This window comes from Eretmochelys imbricata, chromosome 6 (assembly GCF_965152235.1).
Source record: "Eretmochelys imbricata isolate rEreImb1 chromosome 6, rEreImb1.hap1, whole genome shotgun sequence".
Taxonomy (NCBI): Eukaryota; Metazoa; Chordata; order Testudines; family Cheloniidae; genus Eretmochelys; species Eretmochelys imbricata.
The window spans coordinates 223685-241219 of NC_135577.1; the positions used below are offsets into that span (position 1 = coordinate 223685).

The window sequence follows — 17535 nt, forward strand, 5'->3', positions numbered from 1 at the left end:
CAAGCCAGATCCATGGGGTATCTGGCTGGCTGGGGGCAGGGGTGTGTGTGGGGCAAGATGGATGGAGGGGTGTGGGGGGGTGTATGGGGGGTGGGTGGATGGATGAGGGCTGGAGGGGGGTGTGTGGCTGCAGGCGTGTAGGGGGAGGGATGGATGGAAGGGTGCAGGGGGATGCAGGCATGTGAGGGGCACATACATGGAGAGGGCGTGGGAGGGAGGGGGGATGGGCAGCTCAGGGGGCGCACACAAACACACCCACCAGCTGGCCAAGCTATGCCATTTGCTCCCTCCCGCCTCCCCACTTGCCCCCGATCCAACCCTCTTCCCTGCCCCGATCCAGACACCAGACAGCTGTTTCCATTGGCTTTTATTAGAAAACTCTGGGTTGGACAATTTCACGGGCTCCCCTCGATCCCCCTCCCATCGCTGCCCCCCGGCCCGGCCTTCCCATTAACCCGCGGCGCCCCCACTCCCCCCGGCACCGTCACCCAGCAAACGGGGCAAGCGAGAAATAACTACGACAGATATCCCCAGTGCTCCGCCGACCCACTCTCCTGTTCACCTGGGCATGCTGCACCCTCTGGTGGCAAGAGTGGGATACTGCACACAGCTGCCTCTGGTGCCAGCGGTGGGATACGGTAGGGCGTAAAGTGCATCGGCGCAGCATGGCAGGTGTCATTGCAGGGCCCATGCCAGAGCCAGGGTCCACGTCAGGAAGGCCGGCAGGGGGCCTGGCAGGGCCCCACTGCAGAGACACTGGCCACCTCCAGGCTTCCCGCTCCCGCCCCGGGGCCCTGGGGCCGGAGATGCAGTGGGGGAGCCCTGGCAGTACATCCAGTCCTGGGGGGCTGACCTGGGGTACCCGCTCTCAGCCTCCACGCTGCCCCCCAGAAAGCGCCAGTACTGGGTGCCCTTGAAAAAGTACGTGCTTCCTGCAGAGGAGAGAGAGAGAGATGAGAACCAGGGCACTCGCTGCAGGGGTGATTCAAATGGGTGGCCCCACAATACCGCTCTGTGCCACAAGAGGGAGCTGGACACCAGTCAGCACAGCTCTGTGTTGGCAAAGGAGGCCCGCCTGAGAAGCGGCGTTAGCCTGGGGAACTGCCCGCCGCTGGGAATGCCACCTACCATCGTTCCAGCTGATGATGTCATCCAGCCCAGGGGGCACCCCCTTCCAGAGGGTCAGCGATCTGGGGTACCCGGGCTCCACGTTTCCGGCTCGGTCGTCGAAGCGCCAGTAGTGGGAGTTCTCGAAGAAGTAGGTCTTGCCATTGTGCCCCCAGACGAAGGCTGCCTCCACCGTGACCCCCGGGGGCAGCCCCAGGTCGGTGATGGGGTGGGGAGACCCTGGATCCACCCGGGTGTCAGTGAAGACCCAGAAATGCTGCCCTGTAGAGAGGGTGGAGAGTCAGAATGGAGGGTGGCAGAGTGGGGGGCAGGCTGGGGAGTCAAGTTGGGGGGGTTATTGGGTGCAGAAGGGCATGCTGGGGGTGGTTATGGGGTCCAGTGTTCTGTGGGGCAAGCTGGGGGGTTTGTGGGAGGTCAGGCTGTGGGGGGGTCTGACACTCTGTCTCAAAACAGCACCCTGGGAACCCCCCTCTTCATCACTGTGATGTGAGGATGCCGGGGGTGGTACAAAGCCTGCCTTGTGAAGGATGGTTTGAAAAGTCTTGATCTGCGGCACATTAGCACCCGGTTGGGTCGTGTGAGCTGTCCCTGGGTGGGGAGTTAGGAAGTTTTTCTCCGTGTGTGTGACTGAAATACGTTGTGAGGTTGGGAACCCCCACAACCAGCCTTTCAGTACCGACAAAAGAGCCCCGTCTCTGGCCAGACGGGTGTTGACGGCCCCTCAACAGGAATCTGCTCTCGCAGGGACTCCCTGGAGAGGTCATGGACCCAAGAGGGGCTGCTCAAGCCCGAGTCCCAGCCAGGATCTTTCTAGCAGCTGGAAGAAAGTATAAAGGCGGGACGGAGACATCACCACTTGGCCTCTCTCCTTCCCTATCTGAACCCCTGGAAGATGGGCTGGAAGACGCAGACTTTGAACTGGGGAGACTGGTCCCAGGCGGGAAGGGAATCCAGCCGGCGTATTTGTCACAGCGTCCCCGGGCGATGCTCTGGAACTGCTCCCCATGAAGCCAGGCAGGACTCTGGGGCAGTCGCCTTCCTGTGAGCAGCCTGTCTGCAGGACACACAGCTCACCCGGCTCCACCTTCCTGGGTCTGACCTCGGAGCATTCAGCCTCCTCTGCCCCTCCCTGCGCTTCCCACAGCGAGTCCGCCCAGGCGGGGTCCTGGGGAAGCCAGAGGGTCCTGCCCCCCAACTCCGCAGTCAGACGGGACTCTCAGCCAGCCAGTAAAACAGAAGGTTTATTAGACGACAGGAACATGGTCTAACACAGAGCTTGTAGGTGCAGAGAACAGGACCCCTCAGCTGGGTCCATTTTAGGGGGCAGTGAGCCAGACAACCCCGTCTGCCCTTCACTCCATGTCCCAGCCAGCCCCAAACTGACTCCCCCTCCAGCCCCTCCTCTGGGCTTTCTCCCTTTCCCGGGCCAGGAGGTCACCGGATCCCTTTGTTCTCCAACCCTTTAGCTCTCACCTTGCAGGGGGGAAGGGCCCAGGCCATCAGTGGCCAGGAAACAGGGTGTCGGCCATTCTCTGTGTCCAGACCCCTGCACACACCTGCCCTCTAGGGCTCTGCAAGGATCATACACCCTTACCCCACCCCCTAGATACTTAAGAACTGCCTAGGGGAAACTGAGGCACCCCCACACTATTCAGAGGAAACATTAAGAACAGTCCCACTTCGTCACATCTCTCCCCCCTTCGAGATCGAACTGAGCGGGGTCAATTTACCCGGTGACCTGGGGAAGTTCGAAGCCACCAACGTTCCCATGGATGCCCCAGCATCTCTCCCATTCCTTGGCAGGAGTTACACCAGGTCCTTCCAGTTTCACGCCCTCCCTTAGGTCGGGGGTGGTCGATAGCACTCGCAAGCCGCATGTGGGAAGGTTTATGCGGCCCGTGCCCTTTGGCCACCCCAAAACCCCAGGGGGTCAAACTGGGATTGGGTCTTCTCCCCAACAAGCTGGCCAAACACAGCCACTTGGTTATAGGACTGTTTATCTTTCTTAACATCTTTCACTTCATCTGAGACCCTCTCAAAGCTCTCCACACTGGATCTTTCAACAGGACAGTCAGTGGATCCATTCACAACAGAAAATTTCTGGCTGTCAGGAACGGAGACTTTCTTGATTAAATCACTTTCACCCCCTTCAGTTGCAGTAAACTGCTTGCAAAGACTCCATGAGGATTCCTTTCCCTAGGGCTTTTCTATGCAACAATTCACCCCTCCCAGAAATTCTGCCCTTACCCTCTTCACCGAGGGCTTGCTCTAGAGGAACACTTTCCTGAGCAACAACAGACTCTTTCTGGGTCTCCCTTACATCCAGAATCACCTCTGGCCCATCTGGCGGATTCCTACACAATCCCCTTTGAGGCAAACTCACAGACTTCCTAGATAAAAGGTCAGAAGCATTCTCCTTCCCTTTGCCACACACAAGTTCAGGAATCTTTTCCTTCTTGCTACAGGTTTCCACACCCTCAGTAGGTAACACAATCAAATCACCTTTCTGCTCTCCTTGTGCCCTGGCTAGGATCTCACCCTGATTAGACAGAGTTGCTGCACCCTTTCCAACAACACACTAGCAACCGGCAAAATACAAGCACCTGAATTGTCTGGTCTCTGGGATTTTACATAGACACTAACTGGATGCGACCTAGTTACAGGGCCATTCTCCCGAGCAGACACAAACTTAGGACCCTTCCCTTCCTGGGCTTTAGCTGGATCCAGAACCAGCTCTGAGACAACTGCACGACCCTCAACCATCACAGGCTGAAAGGCCCCTTCTGTCTGCTCCACAGACAAAGAAGAGCCGGACACACTTTCTCCTTTCCCAGACACGCAGCTTGGGATCTCTTTCCCCTTGTCCCAGCACACAAGGCTGGTCGCAGACAACTGCCTGGAGATCAGGGTAGCTCCCTCCATAGGCAAGTCAATACCCCTGACAGACACAGACACGTTTCCTTCCCTGTCCCAATTCTCCACCCAGCTAACGGGTAAGGTCCAGGGACTCTCATCTTCCACTCTCCTCGCCTTCCCACGCTGCTGACTAGACACAGCCATCAGCTCACAAGGCTGCCTAGGCTCATCCAAACTTTCCTTACCCAGAACCTTGCAGCTCCCAACAGATCCCCTGCCCTGCCTGTGTCTCCCCCCGCTCAGCTGGGGTCTCAGCTCCCCCTTGCTCAGCGCTGCCCTTGCTGTCCCAGTGGGGGTAGGCAGCGAGCTCCCTGCTTTCCTCACTGCATCAGAGCCAGCGGGAGCCCCCTCTCCGGTGTGCAAGGGGGCAGGGAGCATCTCTCTGTCCCACCCAGCCCCAGGGGTCTGGTTACAGGGAGGCAGGTAGCCTGAGCCTAGCCGCTCCTCCCTGCTGCCAGCCAGGTCATCTGCATTTTCACTGACCATTTCCCTCTCCGCCAGTTGGTTCCCTGGATTCAAATTCAAACCCTCGGCCCTTTCCGGAGCAGGGCCTGGATCCTGTCCCAAAGAGACACAGTCACCCCACAACAGGGTCTCGCAGCTGGTGTCCTGGAGAACCCCAACGGCCAGCCAGCCCCACCCCTCCTGGGTCTGCACAGGGATCTGGGCCATAGGCAGGGCGAGGGGCTTCGTCCCTGGGACCCTCACCCAGCTCACAGCCCCTCAGCCTCTGAGGCTGCACCACCCAGGGCCTGACACCAGTTCTCTCTGTCCCAGGATCTCGCCACCCCAGGAACGTCTCCCCATTGACCATCCCCTTCCGCTCCCACTGGGGGTCCGAGGGGCCTGGCCCCAGGAAACTCCACACAGACAGATAGGTTGGGACCAGGAGTGGGAGCCTGTCCACCTCCCCACCCATCTGGCTGACGGAGTCTGTGGCCTTGGGACCCAGCAAGGGAGCTAGACACCGGGGCTTTTCCACAGTGTCCCCCTGGTTCAAATCTCCAGCCTGCTCAAAGGCAGTGAGGTGGCATCCACATCCCCCACCCCCCCCGCTCCTTAACCAGGGGCAGCGATTTAGTCTCGAGGTTCCCTGCGGAACTGGCCCCCCCAGGTCTATCCCCACTTACCCCGGGGAGGTCCCCTAGGCCTCTCCGCTCCCCCACCACCAGTTCATGCTGCTGCTGCTTCTGCAGCTCATTGTCGGGCTCTCGCTGTCTCTCACGGTCCTCTTGCTCTCTCGGACTCAGCTCCAATCCCGTCCGTCTCCGATCCCCCGATGGGGAACCGATAGTGAAGACCCTCGTCTGGTCGGAGACAGGAGTCCTGGCGATGCCTGGCTCCCACTCCAGCTGCTCCCAGATCCTGCTGTAGCCCCATCTGGGGTCAGGAATCTGCTCCTTAGAGCGGTCATCCTCCTCCAGCTGCACGATGAACTCTGCTTTGGTGAACTTTCCTCTGCTCAACCCTCTCTTTCTGCACAGGGTTACAATGTCCTTCTTAAGGAGACGGTGACAGGCCATCACTCCACCCTTCCCAAGTTGTTGTGGACTCACAGGCCTGTGTGTTCTCAGCTCCCCACGGTTTCCAGGGAGAACCCCTCGTGTGCCAGCCCTTCTCGAGGTCACCCCCTCTTTGCCAGGGTCGAGCTGCAGACTCCTCCGCCCCTGGGACCGCTCGCTGCAATCCCCCGGGGGACCCTGTTACTGCCAAAGTCCTTCTCTCTGGTCACACACTCCCAGGGGTTAACCACCCCCTGAAACCGTCTCTCTCTGAATCTTCAGCACGCCTGGTCCCCGTCAATCCCCCTTCGTTTTACTGCTCCCCAGTCACTTACTGCAGGAAGCGCCATCCACGGGGTGCAGTACATCCCACCGCTGCCACCAGTTGTCACGGAGTCCCCGGGGCGATGCTCTGGAACTGCTCCCCATGAAGCCAGGCAGGACTCTGGGGCAGTCTCCTCTCTGGGAGCAGCCTGTCTGCAGGACACACAGCTCACCCGGCTCCACCTTCCTGGGTCTGACCTCGGAGCATTCAGCCTCCTCTGCCCCTCCCTGCGCTTCCCACAGCGAGTCCGCCCAGGCGGGGTCCTGGGGAAGCCAGAGGGTCCTGCCCCCCAACTTCGCAGTCAGACGGGACTCTCAGCCAGCCAGTAAAACAGAAGGTTTATTAGATGTCAGGAATATGGTCTAACACAGAGCTTGTAGGTGCAGAGAACGGGACCCCTCAGCTGGGTTCATTTTGGGGGGCAGTGAGCCAGACAACCACGTCTGCCCTTCACTTCATGTCCCAGCCAGCCCCAAACTGAAACTCCCTCCAGCCGCCCCTCCTCTGGGCTTTGTCCCTTTCCCGGGCCAGGAGGTCACCGGATTCCTTTGTTCTCCAACCCTTTAGCTCTCACCTTGCAGGGGGGAAGGGCCCGGCCATCAGTTGCCAGGAAACAGGGTGTCGGCCATTGTCTGTGTCCAGACCCCTGCACACACATGCCCTCTAGGGCTCTGCAACGATCATACACCCTTACCCCACCCCCTAGAGACTTAAGAACTGCCTAGGGGAAACTGAGGCACCGCCACACTGTTCAGAGGAAACATTAAGAACAGTCCCACTTCGTCACAGTATTGACAACTGTGAGCTGCCTGGACCATCCTCTAGGGTGGGAGACGACTTGAGTGAAGTCTTGCTTAGTCTGTGGCATTTAGACGTCGAGTTTATTCTTACGTAACCGAGTCTGAGCTCTGCGCCTGAGCCGTCCCATCACTTAAAAACCTGTCTTCCTGGCGTGACTAAACCTGTTTGATGTTTTACCTAGAACAGTGGTTTGGGGTTGAAATGCTCAGGGGAATCTCGGCTCCGGTTACAAAGGCTGGTGCGTGTCCCCTTTCCTCTGATGAGCTAATTAACAAGCTTGCAGTGGCCGAAGAGTCTGGAGCAGCGTCAGACGGTATATTTCTGGGGTGCAAGGCTGGGGGTTTGGCTGGTGCTGCTCTCGGGAGCATTCATGCAGTTTGGCTGGGCGTGGGGCTCCACATGCAGACGGCTGAGTGATCGCAGCGCCTGGAGGGGTTTGCTGCGTGTCACTGGCAGGGCATTGTGAGAGACAGCCCAGGCTGGAGAGTTCGGGGCCCGGCTGTCCCACTGCCCCAGGCTGCACCCCGGGGGTCCCGGTCCAGTGCGGTGAAACACACAGCTTGTACTCAGCCAGATTTGCACTTCATACACTGGTGTGGAGATTTTCGGTGAGGCTTTGAGTGCGGTGGCTGAGACCAGCCAAGAGCCGGCTGCCAGTTGGTTATTCTCAGTTTGCTGCTTTCGGGACCAGGAAGGAGGAACAGAAAAAGACACACGAGGGGAGGCCGTTTCCAGTTCAGTGCTGCACAAACCGCACGAGGAGCAAGAACCTGAGCAAACCTGGGAGCTGCAGCAGCTGGAGGTCGGGGTTTTCCAGCGAGCCTCGAAGAAGGAAGCAGAAAAGGCCAAAGGGGAAGCCGCGCACAGCGCTGGGACGAGGGGCCCAGGAACAAGCCGAGGCGTTGGCTGGTCAGAGGCCCTGCAGCAGACAGAGGGAGCGGCACTTCACCAGGCAACAGAGCCAGGGCAGCAGGTTTCTATCAATTGTGATGGTGTCCGGAACGGGTCCAAGTCCCGCCACCCCCCCCACCTGCCTAAGGCTCTGGGAAGGAGTTTGGGGTGCTGGCTGCAGGCTCTGGGAAGGGGTTTGGGGTGCTGGCTGCAGGCTATGGGCTGGGGCAGGGGCAGGGGGTTTGGGGTGCAGAGGTATAAAAGAAAATCTGTGCAAGGGCCTTCTCTGATGAGGATCGTCTGAGGCCCTGTTTTAGGGTGACCAGATGTCCCGATTTTATAGGGACAGTACCAATTTTTGGGTCTTTGTCTTATATATATCTATTACCCCCCACCCCCGTCCCGATTTTTCACATTTGCTGTCTGGTCACCCTACCCTGTTCTTAGGCTAAGGCCTCTGGCTAAGCAGCAGGGGCAACCATAAGCTGGGACGCGAACGGTCACCTCCTCACATCCCAAACTGGTCATGCTGAAATAAGGGGCTACTGGGCTGTTAGGAATACGGTCCTGTCCCGAGAGTGCTCATCACCACCAGACAAAGATAGTTAAAGAAAACTTAGCTTGACAGCACCCAGTCTGGCAAGAACTCACTTCTCAATAGTTGTGGGTGCAAAACCCTCATTCCTGTCTGGTTTATCTTTCTGGCCCCCACTTGTCTATTGCTAATCTGTCTGGTTCCCTAATTGTTTCGGTCTGCTATAGGGGTAAGTTAATTAGGGTAGTGGGATATAATTGGTTAGAGAATTATGTTACAATATGTTAGGATGGGTTAGGTAAATTTCAGTAGAATGATTGGTTAAGGTACAGCTGAGAATACTACTATATAAATTAGAGGCAAACAGGAAGTAAGTTGGGATTTGAAAATAAGGACAAAGGAACTTGGATTTAAGCTTGCTGGACGTTCACCCCAACAAACATTGAATTGTTTGCACCTTCGGACTTCGGGTGGAGTTGCTCTCTGTTCACACGAGAAGGACCAGGGAAGCGGGAGAGAGAAGGAATAAGCTGTCTAAGTACAGGAATGCCTCCTCACTGGTCGCTTGGGAGAGGATGCCCAGGACAGAGTGGCTGGTTCAGCATCTGTGCACGCAGCCTGGGACCTGGGAACGGTGTAACCGACCTCCTGGAGGGGAGCAGTCAGGCGGCTGACCTCTCTGGGACAGAGAAAGGGGGTGACAGAGGGTACCCTGATCCAGGTCTTCAGGCTGCTGCTCCTGATAGGCTTTTGGAGAGTAACTGTGTCTCTGTAAACCACGGTGCAGCTCCCACGCCTGTGACAGCCAAGGAGTCAGGTGCAGGAAGTTTCGAGGCGGTGGTTGTCTGTGGGAATGCAAGTGACCCAGCTGGCAGAGGGGAGAAGGGCTTCCCCCGGGCTGGTAAGACACAGGAGAGATGAGGGAGAGATGCCAGGAAAAGGCACCTCTGACCAAAGAGATCACAGCCCTCTAGGGAGAGGAGCCAGCACTGGGTCCTTCCCCACCCGTCCCCAAGAGGGGAGCTGGAATATGTGCATATGCATCACCCTGACCTCTCCGCAGTGGGTTGGCCAACATGCAAAGTCCCCTGACCTCCTTCCCACACTACACCCTAGAGCACCACAGCCCCACGGAGAGGATCGGCTGGAGAACCCACACTGAAGGGAAGAAACCCAGGAACGGAACACACGCTGAGGTTCATGGAGGCGTTCAAAGACACGATGGGTATTGAGCAAACCACGCCGTCTAACCAGAAGGCACGATCTGACCAAGACACTAGCGAAGACTGACCTGTGATCAAGAGTTTAGTTAACACGGCTACACAGATGTTCTCTAGCCGCCCAGGGAAGACACACTTACTAACTGGTGCGATCACTGGAGAGGAGCCACAACGTGTTCACAGACTTTGCAAGGGCGTCTGTGGGTAATACCACAAGGTTTAGCGATGCTTGGGAGTGGCATGGTCAGACCCTAACGTGGACCTTGGGCCCACAGCTGCTGCATTAGTCAGTGATTCACACTCCTGCAGAGGGCGGAGGTGTGACACTCTGTGTCTTAAAACACCAGGCTGGGAACCCACTCTGTGTTCATCACTGTGATGTGGGGATGCCGGGGGTGGTACAAAGCCTGTCTTGTGAAGGATGGTTTGAAAAGTCTTGATCTGCGGCACATTAGCACCCGGTTGGGTCGTGTGAGCGGTCCCTGGGTGGGGAGTTAGGAAGTTTTTCTCCGTGTGTGGGACTGAAATACGTTGTGAGGTTGGGAACCCCCACAACCAGCCTTTCAGTACCGACAAAAGAGCCCCCGTCTCTGGCCAGACGGGTGTTGACGGCCCCTCAACAGGAATCTGCTCTCGCAGGGACTCCCTGGAGAGGTCATGGACCCAACAGGGGCTGCTCAAGCCCGAGTCCCAGCCAGGATCTTTCTAGCAGCTGGAAGAAAGTATAAAGGCGGGACGGAGACATCACCACTTGGCCTCTCTCCTTCCCCATCTGAACCCTGGAAGATGGGCTGGAAGACGCAGACTTTGAACTGGGGAGACTGGTCCCAGGCGGGAAGGGAATCCAGCCGGCGTATTGACAACTGTGAGCTGCCTGGACCATCCTCTAGGGTGGGAGACGACTTGAGTGAAATCTTGCTTAGTCTGTGGCATTTAGACGTCGAGTTTATTCTTACGTAACCGAGTCTGAGCTCTGCGCCTGAGCCATCCCATCACTTAAAAACCTGTCTTCCTGGCGTGACTAAACCTGTTTGATGTTTTACCTAGAACAGTGGTTTGGGGTTGAAATGCTCAGGGGAATCTCGGCTCCGGTTACAAAGGCTGGTGCGTGTCCCCTTTCCTCTGAGGAAGTGGCGAACTCAGGGAGTCAGGCGGAATATTGCTGGGGGGCAAGGCTGGGGGGATTTGGCTGGTGCCTTTGTGTGTGATCCGTGAGTGGCTCTGGGAGCGTTCATGCAATCGAGCTGGGTGTGGGGATCCACATGCGGACGGCTGAGTGATCGCAGCACCCGGAGGGGTTTGCTGCTTGTCACTGGCAGGGCATTGTGAGAGACAGCCCAGGCTGGAGAGTTAGCGGTACCCCAGTTCCAGGCTGCACCCTGGGGATCCCATCATGGGGGGGGGGGCGCTATGGGTGCTCATATGCAGGGCAGGTTGGGAGCTATGGGGTGCAGTGGAGCAGGCTGGGGGGGCTATAGAGTCAGGCTATGAGGGTTATGGGGTGCAGCGTTACAGAGCGGGGCAGGCTGTACGGTCATATGGGTCAGGCTGGAGATACAAGGGGGTTGAGGTATAATGTGGGGGTCACCCCCCCTCACCAATGAAGAAGACGATCTTGCTGTCGTTACTCCGCTCATAGACGGCATCGATTGTCCCAAAATCCAGGGGGAGCCCCATCCAGAAGCGTTGGGTCTGCGCTGGCTCCAGGGAAACCAGGTTACGGGCTGGCTGCATCCTCCAGAAATGCTTCCCTGTCAGGGAAAGGGGACCCAGACATTGGGGGGGGGGGCAGAAATGAGCCCCCCCAACCCTCCCACTGCCCAAAGGGCTCAGAAAGCAGTGTTAGCATATGGAACTCCACGCTACATGAATTTGGACATTAAAGTGAACTTAGCCTGCGGGACACCCCTCCAGAGCAACCTCCCATTGAGGGGCTGTTATCTTGGCAAACTCTCCCCTCCCCAAGCCTCCTCCAAGAAACAGCACCCCGCCCCCCCCCCCCCCCCCCCCAGGACTGTGATGAAATTTCCTTAATCTGCAGAACTTCCCCCAGGAAATGTACAGGGAGCTGCAAGACTGTTAACCACAAATTCGCAGCAATGTTTTTCACTTCTTGCCCTGGGAAGGTGGACTGTGACCAACAAAAAACACACACCTGTAATTAGCCCAACTCCCCATGACGCCAAGAAATGTGCCCTAATTAGGCTGTGGAAAACCTGGGTTGTTAACCAAGAGATCAGCTTGATAGATGCCCAGAAAACAGTGTTAGCCAGTGGGAAGCCGAGCCACATCAAATTATAGCCAGATTGCCAAACTGTGCACCGCTACCCTGTGGGACTCCCCGCCTCGTGAAATTATAGTGAGATTGCTACAAAAATGTGTTGTTACCCCATGGGACTCCATGCTGCATGGGATTATAGTGAGATTGAACTGACTCCCATGCTGCCCCCTGAGAGGAGACCGGAGGGGGTGGGGGTGGCGTTAACCCACGGGACTCCCTGCCACATGAAATCAGACCACGGGGCGGGGGGGGGAAGCGACTCACTCTTGAAGAAGAAAACCTCCCCGCGGATGTTGGCGATGGCGTCAAAATGGGCCTGACAGCGATCGGGGGCGGGTGGGCGGGGCCTGCGGGGACAGACAAACACAAGTGGGGTGCGCTGCATGGCCCCGGCAGGCCCCGGGGAAGGAGGGAACGAGGCTCAGTGCAGTGGGGAGCGATGGGGTGAAGGAGGAGAAGGGATGTGGGGCCAGGGAGCCGATACTCACTGCCAGGTGGGTCTGTGGGGTGGCAGATCGGGGATGCGGGGCTGGGTGGGGATGGGCCGTGCCGGCGGCTCTTCTCCGGGGCGAAGTTCTCTCCTCCCTGGAGCGGGGAGAGAAGGAAGGAGTGAGCGAACGAAGGGGAAAGAACCAGCGAACCAATAAAAGGCGGAAGAACAAAGGAAGGAACGAGGCCCGGGAAGAAGGAACGAGAGAAGGAGAGAGGATCAAGGGAGGAGGAGAGGAGGACAGGGGAGGCGGGGACGGAGCAGGGCCTGGGGGGGCTGCTCACCGTACAGGGTCTGGATGCCCAGGGCGTCGTCGGGGGGCAGCTGGTAGAGGTGGGCCAGCCCCACGGGGCCCTGGTAATAGGGCATCATGATGGACTCCTTGGTGGAGGAGTGGGCCAGCCCCAGGGCGTGACCGAACTCGTGAACCGCCACGGCGAAGAGATCTGTGCCGGCACCTGGGGGGCACAGTGAAAGAGAGACACTACGCCCCCCCCCCGGCCCCTGCCTGGCCCACGGTGCCCCCTGCTGCCCCCCACTCACTCCGTGCCGCTACCCACCCAACAGCACCCCCTGCTTCCCCCCATACCATTGCCTCCCCCCACCACTACCCACCCCACGGCGTCCCCTGTCCTGCAGCAGCCCCTGCTGCCCCCCATCCCCTACACTGCTAAGCCCCCCTTAGCACCCCCTGCCAAGCCCCCTGCACCACAGCACCCCCTGCTGCCTCCCCATGCCACTCTCTGCCCCACGGGGCCCCCTGCTTCCCCCCACTGCTTCCCCCGCCACTACCTGCCCTATGGCACCCCCTGCTTCCCCCGCCATGCCATTCCCTGCCCCACGGGGCCCCCTGAGCTGCTACCTGCCCCTTGCCCCCCCCCGCCAATCCCCCCCACTCCCTGCTGACCCTGCTGCGTGGCCTGGGGGTCGTAGATCCAGGTCTCCTCGTCGTCGAAGTGGGTGTCTCCGGAGATGGGGTGCTCCCCGGGGAAGAAGGCGTGGGCCAGGGTGCTGCCCGGCCCGTCGAAGGGGTACCCGTCCTCGTGGAAGGAGCGGCTGAAATCCACCAGGATGTGGGCGTCGGCGTCGGGCGCCTCGTGGAACGTCAGGGCCGACGCGTTGCCCCAGGCCTGCAGGGCGTAGAAGAGCAGGGTGCGGACTTGGTCCCGGGGCAGGCCGGAGGCCTGGGGGTAGGAGCGGACCCTGCCGGGGAAGGGGAAGGAAACGGAGGGAATGAGAAACCGGGGGCAGAAGACGAGACAGAGGGCGAGAGGCGAACAAGGGAGCGGAGGAGAAAACGGGACGGGAGAGGAGAAAACCGGGAAAAGAACCCAGGCGTCCGGCACTCACGTCCAGGTCAGCTCCTTCACGGGCCAGACGCTGCCGCTGTGGGCGTAACGCTTCCGCCGGCGCATCAGCTCCGAGGTGCCGATGATGTCGGGGAGGGAGCAGCGCGGCTGGTCCATCATCGCCAGGGTCCTGTCGTCTGCAGAGACAGCAGGGATAGAACCCAGGTGTCCGGGCTCCCAGCCCCCCCTGCTCTAACCACCAGACCCCACTCCCCTCCCAGAGCTGGGGAGAGAACCCAGGAGTCCTGGCTCCCAGACCCCACCCACTAGACCCCACTCCCCTCCCAGAGCTGGGGAGAGAACCCAGGAGTCCTGGCTCACAGGCCCCGCCCTGCTCTAACCCACCAGCCTCCACTCCCCTCCCAGAGCTGGGGAGAGAACCCAGGAGTCCTGGCTCACAGGCCCCGCCCTGCTCTAACCACCAGACCCCACTCCCCTCCCAGAGCTGGGGAGAGAACCCAGGAGTCCTGGCTCCCAGACCCCACCCACTAGACCCCACTCCCCTCTCAGAGCCAGGGAGAGAACCCAGGCGTCCTGCCACACCTACCCAGAATCCCCGTCGCCTGCAGTCCTGCAAATTTCTGCATCATTCTGACAGCATCTTGCAGCCCCTCCTCGGTCTGGAGTCTGGCCTGCATGGGGTCTGGGGGGGGCAGGTACCCATAGCGGGTCAGCCAGTCCTGGCGGGGGGGAGCGGACGAATAGCAAGGAAAGGGTTAAAAGCCGGAGAGAAGCCGGGAGCTCCCAGCTACTCCAGCCCGGCCTCTCCCAGCAGGGGGCGTTGTGGGGAGGGGCGCTGTGGGGAGGGGCGCTGTGGGGAGGGGCGCTGTGGGGAGGGGCGCTGTGGGGGGCTCTCGCTCCCTGCACCCCACTGTTTGGTCATGGGCTCAGAGCTCCCATTGTTCAGCCAGAGGAGAGCAAAGATCAAACAGACGCCCCCTGGGTTTCTCTGCCCCCCCCCCATTTCCTCTGCCTCCCCCCTGCCGGCTTGCTGCTGGATGGGGGGCGGGGAAGGGAATGGGGCGAGCTACCAGGCCCAGTTGCAATGCACAGGGGGACGGGACCTAGTAGATCCCTTCCCGGGGAGAAGGAGAACTCGGGAACCCAGGAGGTGAGTGGTGCTGGGATCCAATCGATTCCCCCCCGCAAAATCCTGCCCCAAGCAGGGTCCCTTGCACCTGGAGCTGGGATCTCCTAGATCCGTCCCCAGAAGCTGGGTACAGCTGAGAGTCGATGGATCCTCCCACCAGAGACCGTTAGATCCACCCACCGGCGGCCGATGGAGCTCAAATCCACCAGATCCCTCCCAAGGCGCACACGATATGGGAACCCAGTAGATCCTTCCCATGGTGGGTGAAGGCGGGACCGAGTGGGTCCACACTCTGCCCCGTGCCGGAGGCAGACCCAGGATCGGGAGGTTGTTGGATCCAGTTGATCCCAGCCACAGGAATGAGGGGGCAACTTGACCCCATGGAGATGAGCAAAAGCAGGATCGTGTCAATTCTCCTCACTGGGTCTGGGATCCGTTGGGGGCTTTCCTGGGGGGGCATGCAGGGTACAGGATCAAGTGGATCTTCCCCACAGAGCCAGGCAATAAGCGCTGGGATCCAGTTGATCCTGCCCATGATACAGATTGGATGGAGCCGATCCCCTTGACTATTTGGACACAGAGGGGATCCCACACATGGTGGGTGGAATCAAATAGATCCCACAAGCAGCCACCCAGTGGATCACCTAGGGCAGCAAATAAACATGGGACCAGGCAGCTCCTTCTGCGGAGGCAGGTGGAAGCAGGATCGACTGGGATCTACCTCCCCGGGGTGCCCCGCAGCTGTGGGATCCAGTCGGTCCTTTCCCGGGTGACTGGCGGAAGCAGACTGGATCCCGAGGGGGATGTGGCTGCTGGGAGCGAGTCTCTCCCTGTGCAGGGTCGTGGATTGGATCCTGGGGATCTGGGATCCAGTGGGTCTCTCCCAGGGTGCGGGGGGCAGGGGAGGAAGCAGCCAGGAGTTAATGGGTGTCTCGCCTCCATTCTGCCGGCGCCTGCGGTGAGGAGTAACTCGAAACCCCGGTCGATTCCCAACCCGGAGCATCAGGCAGAGAGACAGGGGTTCCCCTCCTCCACCCTACTTCCCTCCCAGAGAACCCAGGCGTCCTGGCTCCCCTCCGCCACCCTGCTGCCCTTCCAGGGGACCCAGGCGTCCTGGCTCCCCTCTGCCACGCTACTGCCCTTCCAGGGGACCCAGGCGTCCTGGCTCCCAGCCCCCCCTGCTCTGACCCACCAGACCCCACTCCCCTCCCAGAGCCAGGGAGAGAACCCAGGAGTCCGGGCACTCACCACTCCCTTGCTGAGGCGCTGGGTGCTGGGCCGGCCGGCCGGGCGGTGGGGCAGGCAGAGGAGGGTGGCCAGCCCGAGCCATAGGGCCGGTAGCCACAGCATCGTACTGGCCGGGGTGTGTGTGGGGGGGTGTCTCTCTCCACCCCACGGGGCGCTGAGGGCGCGATGCTGCCCAGCGAGCTTCTCTGCCCTATATACCAGCCCCCCCACCCCCGCCTGGCTCCTCCCCAGCCCCGCCCAGCCTGCATCGATCCACACACTGGAGCCCGGACTCCTGGGTTCCCTCCAAACTCCCCCCAGGCTCGGGGGTTGGGGAATTAGCTCAGCAAGTCGCAGAGCCGGCGGGGGGGGGGGAGAATAGGGGGGGGGCGGGTCTGTTTCTTTCTCTCTCAGATCCCGACCCCAATTAGCCGCTCTGCCCCCCTGGAGGAAACCCCCCCCCGACCTGCTGCTTTGATCCCACCCCCTTCCTTCCCCACTAATCTCCCTCTATTTCCTCCCGTCACACCCGGCTGCCCCCCACCAGCACCCGGCATGTGGGGTTCACATGGGGGGACCCACAGACCACGACCCTTGAAAGGAAAAGGGGCCCCCTCTGCATCATCTCCCCCAAACTCCAGTCACCTCCAAACACTCCAGCCCCCTAGAACTGCCCCCAGCTCCCACCAAATACCCCAGCCCCCCAGATCTGCCTCCAGCCCCCCAGCTTCCCCCAAATACCCAAGCCCCCTAGAACTGCCTTCAGCCCCCCAGCTCCCCGAAATACCCCAGCCCCCTAGAACTGCCCCCAGCTCCCACCAAATACCCCAGCCCCCAGATCTGCCTCCAGCCCCCCAGCTTCCCCCAATACCCCAGCCCCCTAGAACTGCCTTCAGCCCCCCAGCTCCCCCAAATACCCCAGCACCCCAGATCTGCCTCCAGCCCCCCAGCTTCCCCTGCCCGTCCCCCAATCTCCCCAATTCCTCTAGAACTTCCCACAGCCTGAGCTTACCCCAAATCCCCCCCCAACTCCCCGCATTTCCCCAGCCCCCAAATCCCCCTCACTCCCATCCCAGCCCCCCCCCCCATCCATCCCCACACCCTGCCCCCTGGCTGGGGAGCGCACCCTAAACATGGCAGAGCCAGCGGAGGGGGGAGGGGAGCCCCCAAGCTGTCTCTGGTCCCGTCCCCCACCCCACATTCAGGCCCCTTCTGCCCGGCAATTAACCCTGGGCCGGGCAGATCAAAGGCAGGGACCCCTCCCCCACCCTTCTGCCATCCATCTCCTTCCTCAGCCCCACAGCCCTGGGGGCCGGAGACCACCAGACTGTGTCCAGCGCCGGGCGAGGGGTCCCCGTGTGCCCAGCCCCGCCCCAGCTGCCCCAGCGCCGGGCGAGGGGTCCCCGTGTGCCCAGCCCCCCCCCTCAGCTGCCCCAGCGCCGGGCGAGGGGTCCCCGTGTGCCCAGCCCCCCCCCAGCTGCCCCAGCGCCGGGAGAGGGGTCCCCGTGTGCCCAGCCCCCCCCCCCAGCTGCCCCAGCGCCGGGCGAGGGGTCCCCGTGTGCCCAGCCCCCCCTCAGCTGCCCCAGCGCCGGGCGAGGGGTCCCCGTGTGTCCAGCCCCCCTCAGCTGCCCCAGCGCCGGGCGAGGGGTCCCCGTGTGCCCAGCCCCCCCCCAGCTGCCCCAGCGCCGGGCGAGGGGTCCCCGTGCGCCCAGCCCCCCCCCAGCTGCCCCAGCGCCGGGAGAGGGGTCCCCGTGCGCCCAGCCCCCCCCTCAGCTGCCCC

At 60.7% G+C, this 17535-nt stretch overlaps 1 protein-coding gene across 2 annotated transcripts; it reads right to left on the reverse strand.

The window, feature by feature from the left end:
* Positions 1-445: 445 nt before the first annotated feature.
* On the reverse strand, positions 446-15928 carry MMP25 (matrix metallopeptidase 25). Of its 2 annotated transcripts, none has more exons than XM_077820427.1 (10): positions 15777-15928; positions 13986-14118; positions 13440-13575; positions 12997-13219; positions 12374-12547; positions 12088-12184; positions 11864-11946; positions 10917-11069; positions 1129-1389; positions 446-932 (listed from the first exon to the last, which is right to left on the reverse strand). In XM_077820427.1, the coding sequence occupies exons 1-10, from the start codon at positions 15856-15858 to the stop codon at positions 676-678; spliced, it is 1599 nt and encodes a 532-aa protein (XP_077676553.1). In that variant the 5' UTR covers positions 15859-15928; the 3' UTR covers positions 446-675. The 2 variants fall into 2 exon arrangements, with proteins under 2 accessions (XP_077676553.1, XP_077676551.1); XM_077820425.1 differs by having other exon boundaries at positions 12997-13292.
* Between the last annotated feature and the right edge of the window lie 1607 nt (positions 15929-17535).